Genomic DNA, 15,888 nt, shown 5'->3' with positions numbered 1-15,888 from the left:
AACCTGGGTGGTGTACTTCTATTTTGTGGTATGTGTAGAAAACTGTAGTCTGGAGCCGTTTGGATGTAGATTAGTTTGACCTATACAAGGAAAAAAGTATATGAACAGGGCCCCATAGTCATGACAATAAAATCCATACCATCCACAATAGGCTTTATTTCGTGAGTATATGAGTTATAAAACCAGCTGGATATTCAATTGATGACTTGAAAATTTGGTGTTATAATCCATCTTATGACACCCCAGCTATCACAGGATCCCCCTGCAAATGCCCCCTATGTATATGGAAAGCTGGTTCATGTACACACCTGTAATCCATATATGGGACTTCATGGACAGCTATGTCCCACAGCCCCCTATAAGTGAATGTAACATATTCATATGAGGCATTTTAGGGTACTTGAAGGCCTATATAACCCATTTAAAGGGGCTGTCCAATTGATATGGTTTGTGTACTTGATTTGGTTTGTGTATATTGTTCCAATATACTTTCTGTATCAATTCTGCATGGTTTTCTAGATCTCTGCTTGCTGTCATTCTATAGGAGGCTTCACTGTTTATTTCATATGGATAGAAATCTGTTGATGGTCATGTGATGTTATACAGGTGCATGGCTCATTATATCACACAGCTCTATTACTCTAGTCTAATCATGTGATCACAGACTGGTTTTTATATATAGTAAGTGAACAATGAAGCTTCCTGTTGAATGACAGCAAGCAGAGATCTAGAAAACAGTGTGGAATATATATATAGAGGAAAGTATAATAGAAAATTGCATACATAAAATTGCATATATTGCATATATTTTCAATAGACAAAGAATATCAATTATTTGCTGAAAGTGGACAACCCCTTTAAGAATCTCATGGTAACAATGGGTTAATCGATACACAATTACTTTGGCATTAATAATTTTAGTGAAAGTAGATTGTTGAATAGAAATTTGTTTTCTTGAAGAGTCGCATCAACTGAGACTGTCTAAGAAAATTCTAATTGAATCCTAAATAATTTAGTCACGGTCCTTGGTGTGTAAATTGAGAAAAATTTAGGACTAAATTACTGCATTGCTCATGTTTCCTACTATTATTGACTACATATGGTATCCAGGGAGAAAAGCCATTTCCATGTACTCTGTTAAGTCATACCGTATGCACACAATCGACCCAGCTTCAATGACAACCTCTATATGGGTCTTAGTAGATTAGAGGGATGTTGCAAAGAGTATTCCTGCCACTTTTGGTCTAAATTTCAGAACTTATAAGCCTACAAAAAGCTACAGCAGCAATCACACGTTAAAGGAGGGGACAGAGAAGTCAGTTTCTTGAACTGAATGCCTTTAGTCTAGGATAGGACTTTCCAGATGCCACCTAACTTTAAAGTTCTGTTAAAAACTAATCGAATTAACATGGCAGTAGAATATGGGGATAAAAGGTATTTTTAGGGTTCATAAATAATATTGTGTTGCCAGAATACATATTACTGCTAATCTGAATACAGAAATAAAGTGGTTTATGTAACATACACAGATAAGCTTCCTGTGATGGCTCAGTAGAGTGAATACTGGAATTCCGTTTTTTTAACATGTTTTCGTAGTTGGAAACATGTTAGAAGGTGGTCACGCTGACTCCATTATTAATCATTAGAATTATTAAGTAGCTAATAGCAACTTCCTTAAATACACATACACACATACCGCTCACTTAGCAGAACCTGAAATATCTCATACTGTAGTCAAATACTACAACTCCTTCTGAAGGTTTTAATTAGGACAAGATTCCAAATAACATATAGTAGCCACTCCGGGCAGAGGTAGCAGCATAGTCCTAATTCCCAAAGTTGCCTTATCTATCTAGATAGACCAGAATTCTGAATGCCAACAGTAGATTTAGAATAAATATAAAAGCCCATCATCATTTCAAGTATATCATATATTTAAACAAATCCAAATACAAAGATAAAGACAATAGGAGGACACAGGGTTAGTAAAGAGAGAGTTGGAACTTCATGTGGTCAGTGTAATAGGCTTGCCTTAAGAGGTGGGTTTTGAGAGCATGTTTGAAACTTTGGAGGTTGGGTATTAGTCTGATAGTCCGGGTAGGGCATTCCAGAGAATTGGTGCAGCACGGGAGAAGTCCAGGAGATGTACGTGTGAGGTTTGAATTAAGGTACAGATTAATCCAACAGCAGTCACAGATTGAAGAGGATTTAGGATTGAGCATTGGGGAACCCCAAAAGTGAGAAGAAGATGTGAAGAGAGAGACCCAGAAAAGAAGACATTGAAAGTGTGGTCATAGAGATAGGAAGAAAACCAAGAGAGTACAGTTTTCTTTATGCCAATATAGAGCAAAGCATACTGAGGAGGAGCTGGTGGTCCACAGTATCAAAAGCTGCCTAGAGATCCAGAAGAATGAGGAAAAAATAGTCACTTTTAGATTTAGTGGTGAGAAGATCATTGGAAACTTTAGTAAGAGCTGATTTAGTGGAGTGCATAGAGCGGGAACCAGATTGTAGGGGGTCAAGGAGGGAGTCTGCTGAGAGAAAGCGGATTAGTTGAGAATAGACCAGGCGTTCCAGGAGTTTGGAGATGAAAGGGAGATTAGAGACTGGTCGGTAGTCAGTAGCACTGGATTGGTCCAGGAAAGGTTTCTTTAGTAATGGGGTAACAACCGCAAGCTTCAGGGAACAACAAAGAAGAGAGAAGATTTTAGATTTTAGTGAGGTGAGAAGTGACTGCTGAGGAGAGGAACTATAGAAGGTGTGAGGGGATGGGGTCACTGATGCAGGTAGTGGGGTGAGCAGAGGAAAGGAGCCTGGACACTTATTCCTCTATAACTGGCTCAAAGGAGGAGAGCGAACAGGGAGAAGTATTGGAGGGAAGGCGATTAATGGAGTGAGTGGATTGAGAAATTATTTCCTGGCGAATGCAATTAATTTTATCTTTAAAGTAGGTGGCCAGATCTTCAGCCCCAAGGCCTGTGACGGGTGGCTGCACCTTTGGTGTTAGTAAGGAGTAAGTATTGAAGAGCCTTTTGGGATTGTTAGAGAGGGAAGATATTAGAATAGTGAAAGAGACCTGTTCAGCAATGCAGGTCACAGCATAAAGCAAAATATAAACAAAACAAATGACTGTCTCAGCACTAGGCCACTTTGTAGCTTTCCTCTCTGGATTGCAGACAGAGTAAAAGCAATTTGTACCTTCAATTGGCTCATTTGTCAGCAGATTCAGCCTCCCAACCGTTCTGAATCCAGCAAGAGTGTCCTGGTTTTCGGGTCCTGTCTCGTCCGGCAGGAAGTATGTTCCGGGATAGTAATCCTCTGAACACTGAAAGAACTTATTATAGTGATAGTGTAGGGAGCTGCCGGCTCTCTTCACTAAAACTGTCCCTCTGCTAATGCTGTATGGGGCCAAGTGATGATGTCATCCTTGCCTCCCTACATACAGCAGGAGAGAAGAGAGGAGCTGCTGCGAGGGAATGAGGAAAGGTCAGTAAATGTGTTTATTATTTTACTTTGGGAGCTCAATAAGAGGGGGGACTGCTGGAGCAGCACAATATGAAGGGGAAATGCTGAGGGGGTTGGGCGAGGGGCACTTTAAGAAGGGGTACTGCTGGGTGGCACAATAAGAGGGGGAACTGCTGGGGGGGCACAATAAGAGGGGGAGCTGCTGGGGGGGAATTATAAGAAGGGGAACTGCTGAGGGGGGCACGATAAGAGGGGGAATTGAGTGGCAAAATAAGAGGGGGACTAATGGATATAGCAAAATAGGAGGGAGAGCTGCTGGAGGAAAAAAGAGGGGGAGATGCTGAGACTGTACAATAACACAGGGGATAAGACACAATAAGATGGGGAACTGCTTGGGGGTAAAGTAAGAGGAGGGTAAAATAAATGGTTTGACCAACTGGGAGGGCACAATATGAGGGGAAAATGGTGGGCACCACATTATGAGGGGGAGCTGCTGTGGAGGCTTCAATACTGTAAGGGGAACTGGGGGCAAAATATCAGAGGGGCTACAATGTGACAGGGAGTTGAGGAGATGTAGGCACTAAGGGGGAAATTATACAATGTGAGGGTGGAGTAAGGGGTGGAACAAAAGACTTGGCTTAGGGCAAAAAAAAAATCTGTGGCACATATAGCTTTTGTCCCTCTTTCTTTCCTACAAAAGTTGAGAGGTATGCAGAGAGACCCTTGAATGTATTCACTAATAAGCAATTCAGACCTGATTTTTTTTTAGCGTTGTTAAAACCATTTTTCATGTATATATAAAAACTTTCAAGGGATACACACACTATTTCTGACTTTACCGGCCACTGCTTTACATATGAAACAAGGCTGATTTCCTACATTAATGTATGAATCACCAGTTAGATACTGGATAAACATACATTTCACACACAAAAAACCTGCCTGCTTCAGGAAAGACACTATGTAATCTAATGGCAAGCTGCCCAAGCCTAGAATAACACTATTAGTCATGCAGTCAAAGGTTAGACACTTGAGGGGACATCGAAACCCCCAGTGCAATGTTTAGTAGTAATTCTGAATATTGTGGGATTGTTGATTATCGCAAGAGTGATATATTTCAGCAAATATGTAATGGCAGCTCAGGCTTATACATATGAGGTCTTGTAGATCGGACCATAATATTATAATAAGTATGGCAGTTAAGGTCACAAAATTGGCTGTGCTCATTTGATGAAATCATTTCTATATCTTGTGCTAAGCCAACAGGGATCTGCAATCATCTTGTTCCCTTTCTGGAATATTCAATTACGTACAACATTTAAACATGGAGACACGCCCCGGAGAAGACAGACTGCACATTTATAAATCAGCCCATATGTACATTAATATAATATCTCATCGGCCACATAATGAAGCTTTGACAGCATGACACATTGTGTAGGTTAAGATTAGGCGTTCTTTTCTGTCAGTTAAGTAAAGTTTACCAAATGTTATGCATTATTGAATTTTGGCTCAGTCCTGCGTCATTGATTCATATTTCTAAAAATCTACATTTTCTGTCTATGGATACATCATGTCTATGAATGATGGAGTTGGACTGATCTTGATTTCATTATATCAATTACCAAGTCAAGCTTCAAACCGTCATGGTCTGTTGAAAGTTGTGCATTACAGGACGTGTCAGTGATGAACTATTCCATTAGTCTCTGGCACAGCAAGAAAGAATGCAATCTATACTGGCCTTAATAAAAGCTGATGTGTATATGACATATATACATATATAGATTAAATAGATTAGATATATTGATATAGAGAATTAAGAACTGATTTCCAACATTTCCCGTACCAAAAAATGTAGACAAGGTCTAATCAGTACAGTATATTTTTCTATGTGGGGCTTCATCACGCCAAGGTAACAGAGTAGAAAATTAAAGGGAATCTGACAGCAGTTTTGACCGAATATAAAGCTGCAGACAATGTTAGGTAGCAGTCTTGCAGAGCCATACTTTTGTGTGTGTTGTTTGTACCAGCAGGATTGTAAAAACATGCTATTATATTCCAGGATTGTAGCTGGATTCGGAGCACTGTGATATTCCAACAGAAGCCTGATACTGTAGCAGGGAGGGGCTGTGCAGCAGTAAACTGAAGAAATCTCACACAACAGTGGCTGCCCACTGATCAACTATTGATGGGCTACCCTGGTCAAGCCCTTTGATAAGCCATCAACTCATAATCCCAGAGGGCATATTAATTGGTGCCAATAAAAAGAACAGCTTCAGGAAGGTGAAGAGTTAAAATCAGAAATACAAAAATGAAAAAGGGATGACCACTCTAAGATTTAAAAGGTTTTACCCACATTTTACCATATCCTGGGGAGCGGTGAGGGGTCTGATGCTGATCACTGAGACCCCACAGATCATCCTGTGGGTATGGCCTAACTTGTTTCATGGAAACACTCACTTAATGCTGAATTCAAAAGTGATAAAACATTTTGATGAAATATTAATATACGGTATCTTGTATTTGTACCAGCTACACTTGGGTGTGTTGTACTAGAGATTTTAGCTACTTTTTGTACTGTTTTCTTTTCAAATGCAAAATAAAATCTTCATCCATCAGAAATTCTTTTTCTCATATGCTGCAAAGAAAATAGTGCCATTTTCAGAGGATAGCATATTATAGATGACATGTAAATTTTTAACATGCCCAGCTGCTGCCTAAGGTGCCTCCTTTACCCATTAATTCCAGAAAATTAATAATATTGTTTATTTAATAAACAAAACTTTTTTCCAAAATATCTTTTGTAACAATCCCTCGGCTTCTCAGCTTGTGGTTATTCAGCAAAAGCTTCATTGATCTATCTACAAACAGTGGACATCAGTGGTCATGTGATGTCACACAGGTGCATGGCTCGTTACAATAATCAGTGTTGTGTGTTGTAACGAGCCGTGCACTTGTGTGACAGCACACGACTATGGACAGATTTCTATTCCCCTATGAATAGACAGTGAAGCTTCCTATTGAATCACAGCAAGCAGAGATTTTTGCTGAAACTGGAAAACCCCTTAAACACGTATGTAGACTTGTCAGAACCAAGTGTGTATGTATATAGGGGGTTTGCTGGTTTTTATTTCGCTGTCACCTAAATGATATTTGGTGCATAGCTACAGAAGGCTACTAAAGTCTTACTTGTGCATAAGCGCTATTCTCTAATAACTCATCTAATACCTTTTCAGTTGCAATAGATGAAATGTGTAAGTTTTGTACATTTTCATAGTTAATTATAACTGTAAGTTGAAGCATCAATGAACGGTTCTCATCTTACTTAGTCATAAACTTTTATAACCACTGCCTATCACGAGGGATATCACCTATCGAGAGATTGATGTTAGATTTCTATTGAACAAGTATCTACCCCTTCTCCAAACAAATTCTAGATTAATTTGGTGTTAAATGGAAGAGAATGAGTGGAATGATCTAGTATTTATTCTAGATTTACAAATCAGAGGTGTAGGGTTCCCGCAACATAAAGAGAGTCTGTGGATGAGTGAGCACGAGAGAGGCATCATTGGTTTCCATGTGGTGAGCCAGTTAGCTGGTAGAACAGTAGTTAGTGTAGTGTGGAGTGCACTGTGCTACCAGGAAAGGGCAGGTGATATACAGAGTGAGGATGTGGCTGATTGCTATCAATTACCTGGGCATGCAGTGAAGCGGGATAGGTAAAAGCAGGAGGAGGTAGAGCAGGTGCTAGTTCCGCTGGGTAGAGGGGATACGGCGCCCAAACTTCAGGGCTACCCGGGTAAAGTGCAGGCACTGTGAGTTCATCTGTAAGAAAAGAATAAGGACACCAGGTTAGTAATAACAATACAGGGGGACCATAGTGAGAGCTGCTGAAGAGGACTTCTGTATGTTTTAGGTTTATATCTTTATATATCACATATAAACACTACTAAAACAATGAATTAGTATGTAGAGTAAACCTTTTACATTTGTGATGGTGCCTCAAAATTAAGGGAGGTTGGTTGCAACTTTATGAACCTTACTGTGAAACCCAGTGTATAAGTATTAAATAGGTTATCTGGGATTATGGGAGCTGATAGCCTATTTAAGGGCTTAGCCAGGATAGTTCATCAATCCTATTGTTCCATATGACTGTTTGTACTCTGTAATGTAATATTATATTTGTATATGTCCCCTACGATTTGTAAAGCGCTATTGAATTTGATGGCACTATATAAATAAAGATTATTATTATTATTATGATATTATAGTAGATCAGAAGGGGTCTGACACCCAACTCCTGCACCAATCAGCTGTTTGACAATGTCTCAAAATAAGGTATGGAACTGGAAGAAGGTGACTTCGTGGCCCTGTTATCATGCTCCCAATGAAAGTGAATAGGTGCTGCCGTAGTTACAGTTTTTAGCCTCTACAGGGACACAGAGCCACCTGCACTGAATTTACACAGTTGATCAATGACAAGGTCGGCCCACCACCACGTAACTATTGATAGCCTCACAAATAAAAAATAGTTGTTATGAATGGTTCATGTCCATGAAGTCATAGAAACTGCAATAAAACGTGTATGGTTGATCAAAAGTAAGTACACACATGTGCCAAATATCATCATAAATACTAGTAAATGTCACTTTCTAACACTTGCAATATATTAATTGCTGTAAAATGAAATAAGCATCAGATAATCATAATAACTGGAACATGTAAGTCAGATCATGTGATCAGTCTTTGCAATAAACTGTTGTGTGTGTGTTTTTTAAATCTAATATATATTTATGGCTGAGAATATTCTGGGTGGTTGAACTGTCATAGAGGGAGTTGATACTGTGTGGAGCTAAAGCCCTGACATGCTCTTCAAATACCCCAAAAACACACATTTGCATATTTCTAAAGTTATCTTTTAGCATGGAAGGAACAGCTGGGAAATAACAAAAGTTGGATTGCATGTGTGGGCATATCCCTACGTAACATAACAGTTAGTTTGGGTAGGTAAATAATGGTGACGGACTCCACTTAAACAATAAAGGAATATAAAACTTTAATGAGAGTTGGTACTTAGGAATAATGGAACATTTATTAATGTGAAATGCTGTAAGTATAACAATTTTATAAATTAATATAAATAATATAAATACTGATAGAAACCCATTAGCAGTAGTTGAACCTGTATAATGATTGTTTAAAGGGATATTCCGAGAATATGAACCTCTGATACAAAAACCCATAATGCTATAAATAAATGAATAAAACAAAACTCAATGTCATTACTCACAAAATTGAGCTTAAATTGTTTGATTTTATAATTCACAAAATGTTAATACAGTAGGTGGAGTTATCACCAAGATGGCCGCCACTGAAAACCCCCATGATCCCATGATCCCATGATCCGTCAATTCTCAGTAACAGCTCCTCCCTCTTATGCTCTGCTCTCAGTGATGATGTAACAGACTGTTCTAATCTGTCACCATAGTAATGATGTAACTGCCATCACTGCACATTACCTCACTGAGATGACTTCACACCACAACACGGCCATACTAGATGCACTGCAACCAACTGATTACAGCTAAATATATTGATGTTCACATGATGATGTGGCATATGACCAGCGTCCATCTTCTGTCTTGTGTCTACTCCACGTAGAGAAAATCAACAAATGAATAAAATGCGAGTAGCATTTTAATTCTTCATTACAGTGCATCAACAGAATTTTGAACCTCCAATTGTCACTCGGGCAAAAAAATTTTTTGGCTGGATCTACAATTATAAAACATGTAACCTAGGGACCGCCTGTAATTACATATTAGCTTATAATTTATATACATTTGTGTATACATTATGCTGATTCCTGGAGTACCCCTTTTAATATAATAATCTGTGCTTCTTTTGCTTCAAGAGCATTTTCAGTTATGTCATGTACAGTGTGGGACAATAATAAGACGTAAAGAGACACAAAATTATTTGGGAAATGTTGTGCTAGGTCCCAGTTTGAGCATTAGCATGTGAAAAGTTCACAGTGGTTAAGTGTCAGCTTCTATTCTGGCCTACAGATGTGTTTTGTCACGCTTTACGGAGAGTGGGCTAATGTCACAATCATTGAAGATGTGTAATTCTCACAGACTGTCTTGTCTGAAACAGAGCTCAAAGTTTCTCAGGCATATTTTTCCACAATCTGAAAAATAATCATAAGGACACATGTATACCCACAGGCCATTTCTGCAGTTCCCAGATTTTGTATTGAGCGAACTGTTGACTCTGAGTATGTTCCCAGAACACCCTGGGGACCATATTCCCAAGTCAATATGAGTAGGTTAAAGGAAAAACTTCCTGGAAGTTTAGTTTCCTGTTTCTAGCAGTGACATTAAGGCATTAAGATTACATAGGATTGTAGGCACAAAGTAGCTATCTAACTAATAGAGAACACATTTGTCCCCTGAGGGATGTATATGTATTATATTGTAGCTTCCATTCACATGAATAAGTATGAGTATTAGTGCCCTATAGCATCCAAAATCACCCATTGGGGGTTTTTCATTTATATTTGCACCTTTTTTTGGCGCATTTGAATATTTGCAACAAAAATTTGCAACTTTTTCCCCTGTTGAGTTCGCTGTCACTTTTTTTTTCTCACTGTTGCACCTAATATATCTTTATAATCCAGATGTGGACATATGAAAATGTCACAAAAAACATCCACAAAACAATAAAGATAAATGACTCCCATTGACTGTTATAATATCAATCAAGAAATGTAATCCGTACATTTCCCAATACGGTGGGCACAGGGGAAAAGAGGAGGGGGTGAGCACTGCTCACCCCGTCCCTCTCCATAGTGATATATGGTGCACAGTGCTGTATTCCGGCGAAAGATAGGACATGTCCTATCTTCCTCCCGGCTATGGAACAGTGCGCTGTTCCCGTAGGGCACCGTGCATCCATTGCTGAGTATGGGGGACGTATATACGCTGTATATCAGTTGGCCGTATATACGTTCGTGTGAATGTAGCTTTAGAGTACAATAACATGCAGACATTCGCACTTAAAACACAAAAACAGCTATATAATGATCTTCTGTTTCAATTTTGAGAAAATGAAAATAGCAAATGTATTCATATTTAAAAGGCTTTAAAAAATATAATTATATAAATGTGTCTGTAAGTAAAAGAAACATAATTGATATATTTTGGCTTCATGTAAACCCAATCATACGGAAGAGATAATTAGTAATGATGCTACCAGACTATAACCGAGTTAGAATTACATATGCTATAAAAATATGCGCAAATTAAAAGTGTATGGCATTTTGGCACAACTCAGAGGTTAAAATACCCCTGGGTTCATTCTTAAAGAAAAATCAATATTAGAATGGAGATAAAAACTGTAGACATTGGATGGGAACAAATAGAGGGGACTAAACAGAAAACGTCTTGTTCTAATTATACACGGAGAGAAGAAGATGAATGATATCAAAGTCAACCGTCATCTTCTGCCTTAACTTGACAATTTACGGCTCTCATGGCTTTTAAAAGCATTACACATACCAGAGTATATTTAAGGTTCATTTGCAGTTTAGTTTTAACAGATGCTTTTGAGCTGAGTCATTAGTTACATTTCAGAGGAAAGACAAGATCACTCTTATCTGCAGAAAATAAAATCTTAAAGAAAGCATGAAAAGGAAGAAAAACTAGGAAATCAGTCTCTCAATACATAGGGGCAGAACTATCAATCTATTTACCACAGACATCTGTTGTAATTTGTGCCAATAAAAACCTGTCTAAAATGCAGCACAATTATTAAGGGTTTCAGACTGTTACATGTGCAACAAAAGAGGTGTGACCTAAGTTGGGCCAAACGTTTACCAAAACCTGGCCTAAAATAAACCAACTAATAGGAGGTGTAAAGTTAGACTAGGCAGTCATAAATAGGTTGTCTGGAAATCAAAATTGTGTTATATATTGCTGTGGAACTGCTATAAAAATGATAAACCTCTTATACCTCTCTCCACACTGTCATTCTGCTGCATATATTGAAGCTTATGGTGCCGTCCCGACCATAACTGTGCTTGCTATTGCCTAAAACTCCTGCTGTAGCAGGCATGTGGCTGTGGTCGGGACAGCACCGCTGATCTATATACACAGACAAGGCAGTGACAGATTGCACAACGGCTGAACGGGTGCGCTGGAGAAAGTGAGTAGTAGAGGGTTACTATTTTTACAGCCACCCTCCACAGGTAAGGACAGTAGACCAGAAGTTACTTAGGCTCGGACAGGACCACCAGAGGTGAGTCATTGTGCCACTGCTAGAGCCACATCGCCAGCAGGCATCAGGGACCTTGGAATACCATGTGTGCAGCAGCGAGCGCACTCCATACCACATGGATAAGATCTTGTAGCTAGTCTCTTGATGATTGGTGGCAATCACAGATCTGTGAGAAAGGGAGAAGCATTTTCACCACTGAGTTGGTGAGAAGATCTTACGGCTCAGTTTACCAAGCCCTACAGTAGTGAGGAAGAGCTGTAGACTGTACAGTAACAAACAGCTTATAGATGAAAGATATAGCATAAGGTGTGGGAGTAGAGGCTAAGCATGCTTGCTTGAAGTCTCATAGGGTGAGTGATAGAAATGCTTGTGTTGGTTGTACCGGAGGAGATGTGTAGAGGTGAGTGTCTCATTAGTAATCAGGATCTGTAGGGGTTGAATAATGGAGCCCGCGAGCACCTGAGGGAATCTGAGTGGTTTATTACGGGGTTGACGGGGAATAATTGAGTGGTAGCTTTTTATAATGTAGCCAGTTTTACTCAAATAGATTTTTATTGAGATTTACTCAAATATATACTAGTGCCAGATTTCTTAAGAATAAAAAATTCTGTACAAAAATATATTGATCCTATATTATTCCTATACATGAAGAGTTTTGGACGTTGAGCATTTCAAAATTATATCAGTGCCAATCAAACCAGACAGGTGTAGATACAGGTAATACTAAAATATGCATGTGGATAATCGCAGAATTGCTGCTGAGTCATGCCGGCTTTCTGTGAGTAAGGCAAAAGTAGATGGGGTGTTGATCTATAGATTTATTACGATGTTGGGAAGAACTCAGTTCCTCACTATGGGCTAATTGGCATCAACCTTTTTGTTTTTGTGTTGCCTTCCTCTGGATCAACATTGTAGAATGATAGGTTGGACTTGATAGACTTGGATCTTTAGTCAACTTAATCTACTATAATACCAGGATGTAACCCGCTATGGTAAAAAAAAAACAGAGAGTTTATTGCAGTAGTTATTTGACCACAAGTGATTTAGCATATGAAGGAAGTTTATTTTGCCTCCAGCAAAAGATGTTTCCCTTTGCTTTTACAATGGAAGATGCACACAGAAAAGAAAATAAATATGAAAACAGCAAAGACATGTTTATTACATTTTAACTGCATAACTTCTGCATATACATGATTTATCAGAAATACTATATTAAATTAAATTAAGAATGGCCGAGTTATTACATAGTTACATATTGTTACATAGACAGTACAGTTAAAGAAAGGCATATTCCCATCAAGTTAAAGAAGGTAAACAAGGGACAGGGTTGGAAGGGAGCACTATTCTATATTATTATATAACCATTAATGTTATTTTTCTGTAAAAAGGCATGTAATTACTTTTTGAAGCTCCCTGCAGTCTCTGCTGTTAGCAGCTCCTGAGGTGGGCTATTCTACAGTTCTTAACTTAAAAAAGTATTGGGTCCTCTGGAGATTGTAGTTTTTTCCCATCAGATGGATTATTTATGGATAACAATCCTGTTTGAAATTTATTGGGAGCAAGTATATATGTATGTTAAATAATATATAATAAACATGGGTTATTGAACCATTCCACCATAAAATTCATGGTTGTGAGGTCATCCACTAGAATCCCTTACCCTGGACATGTAACTCCAGGATGTGTGGCTCAACAAATACATTCCTATCAAGCTCACTGAGATTACAATGGGATCACATTTCCTAATTATCACAGAGCTGTGTGGGGGATGTATCCCAACCAGCTGTCATGGCTTTGTCTCCTAGAAATTTTTCATACTTACAACTAGACAACTGTAAATTGCTTATTTTTAATGTCAACACTGGCCTATCTATATGATGAGCCGAAGGTATTTTACAAATGTTTGTGTCAGCTCATCTGTTCGCTTTAGTACATCATCATAGTTATGGAAGGTGGGCAGAGGTAAATATATTTCTTAAAAAGACCTAATATAGAATGAATAAAATGAACTTGAAAGAGATATACATTCAAAAAAGTCACTGAACAGATCATACTGTTTCTCATTGTGGAGATGCAGTGAATGTAGCGATTGGGGAAAAAGTATGCAAATCAGCTTTCTCCAGAAACTTGAAAACACTATACTCCCAACCACAGGTGAAACTTAAAAAATTGGATGGAATCCCTTAGTCATGTTTTGTTTCAGGACTCTTTAATATTAAATATTGCAATGATCAATATAGTTGGGGAACACTCATCTACCCTGTTTCCCAAAAAATAAGACCATTTCTTATATTAATTTTTGCTCCTAAAAAACGCTATAGGATTTATTGTCAGGGGATTTTGATGAACAAAAATTCAGATTTAATGTTGAACATAAATTATGGTACATTTGCCGATCCTGGTATTTTAAGTCATATCATTATCTATTGGAACCTCATCATAGCTCACCAAAAACCTTAATTTCATGCTGAATTTCTTGTGACTCCATTTCTTTTAGAATCATTGGCCCCAATCTCTCATGTTTAATGATAGCACTTTCCATAAATTAGCTCTTATTGCACAGGAAGCTGCTTGTAGAGCAGTCGTAATGCAACTGTCAGTGATTTTATCCAATGAATTCTTCACCCTTGTCACAAAATCTCTAAATGATCCACTTATACTAATGTATGGCGTGGAGGGAGCTGCAGCAATGGCTGCCGCTAGGTCTTATTTTCAGGGGAGGCCTTAGTTTTATAAGCTTGAAAAAAATTGTGCTACGTCTTATTTTTGGGGGTGTCTTATTTTCAGGGAAACAGGGTAGGTGGTCCAGGTGGCTTCAATTGATTTAAAAGTAACATTTTATTAATCCCTTTTTTATCTGTTTGTTACTGGAGGTAATACATCGGTATTATATGCCATTCATTGCAATGGAGAGTATTCACTTGAAAGGGATTTCATCATGTTAAATTCATCTATTTATCTGATTTTGTTATCTATTTAGCCTATACAAAGCTGATAATTCATGGTCAGGTTCAAAGTGTGTCTTACATCCATTGGGGGGAATTTATCAAAAGGGCCTGAGAGCAGAATTGTTCTTGTTGCCCATGATAACCAATCAGAGCTCAGGTATTATTTTCCCACAGCTGTTTATAAAGATAAAGCTGAGCTCTGATTGGTTTCCATGAGCAACTAGAAACGTTTTACCTCAGACAATTCTGATATCTTATTATCTTTATGATGAAGATAATTTTTATTCCATCTGTGACCTAATGAGCCCAATAACAATTTACCTGAGAGTAACAACAGAGTAACAGAGAATTTTTGTGAGTAAAACTGCTATTAGTCACAACATAATACAGCTACTGGGCTGCGGCAGGTAGGGGAGGTTTCAGCTGGTTTCCATAAAGCAGCTGCTCTGAGTGCTGTCACTATGGTCTTTTCACAATAGATGGAAAAACTCATGAGGTTGGTTCCAACTGGTGGCATACTTGTATTACCCAGATGTCACATCCCAAAGGCGTCACAGAAATAACCAGAATTAATAATTATACTGCCACTTATCATGCATCAAGGGGATGTAATACAATAAATCATTTGAAAAAAGGCAGTATTGTGAGGCCAGCATTCACAATCTCTGCCAGTCCTACAGTATCATGAGAAACACAATACCTTGCATGAACATAGATCATTCTTTCACTAGAATTGAAATTATGAGCAAAGTTCTTATACTCTAGATGAAGGTTTAGGTTACCAATAAAAGCAGATCATCTACCACTGTTTTCTTGTAGAGGTTTTAGAGTGAATACATTAAGACTGATCATACTAATGGAGTTAAGGCCAAGAATGTGCTCCACTGCTCTCCAGGGACTGACCCATACATAGTCAGTATTAGGCTACAGTAAATATAAGTAACATTACACCAAGAGTCATATTATACCCTAATATGCATCTGCTTGTGAAAAATGAGTTATGACATATTAATAAGACAAGCAATTGATGGTACAACTGCTTTAATTTCAGTAAAAAATTAAAATACTTTATTAAAATAACATTCTATTATTTAAAACTTTAAAATACTATAGGGCCAAAAAGATTCATCAGTCTGTCAGAATCCACATGATACATGGCTTAAAGGGGTTTTACAGGATTAGAAAAACATGACTGTTT

The 15,888-nt window shown here is 38.1% G+C and overlaps 1 protein-coding gene and 1 long non-coding RNA gene across 3 annotated transcripts in view; one reads left to right on the top strand and one right to left on the bottom strand.

Moving 5' to 3' along the window:
• LOC140069437 (uncharacterized) overlaps nt 1–5,647 on the top strand; it is a 37,379-nt gene extending 31,732 nt beyond the window's left edge. Inside the window, exon 3 of the long non-coding RNA XR_011848791.1 lies at nt 5,528–5,647. This is a non-coding gene — a long non-coding RNA (uncharacterized lncRNA). The remainder of the gene's footprint in view (nt 1–5,527) is intronic.
• Nucleotides 1–15,888, bottom strand: part of RBPMS (RNA binding protein, mRNA processing factor) — a 123,631-nt gene that overhangs the window by 21,354 nt on the left and 86,389 nt on the right. Inside the window, exon 6 of one of the 2 annotated variants that reach the window (XM_072115120.1) lies at nt 7,160–7,290. The exons of the other annotated variant lie outside the window; for it this stretch is intronic. Within the exon in view, the coding sequence (XP_071971221.1) occupies nt 7,160–7,290 (131 nt within the window). The remainder of the gene's footprint in view (nt 1–7,159; nt 7,291–15,888) is intronic. 2 annotated transcript variants of the gene reach the window in all.

This window comes from Engystomops pustulosus, chromosome 1 (assembly GCF_040894005.1).
Source record: "Engystomops pustulosus chromosome 1, aEngPut4.maternal, whole genome shotgun sequence".
NCBI lineage: Eukaryota > Metazoa > Chordata > Amphibia > Anura > Leptodactylidae > Engystomops > Engystomops pustulosus.
This window is presented reverse-complemented; position numbering and strand designations above follow the sequence as displayed.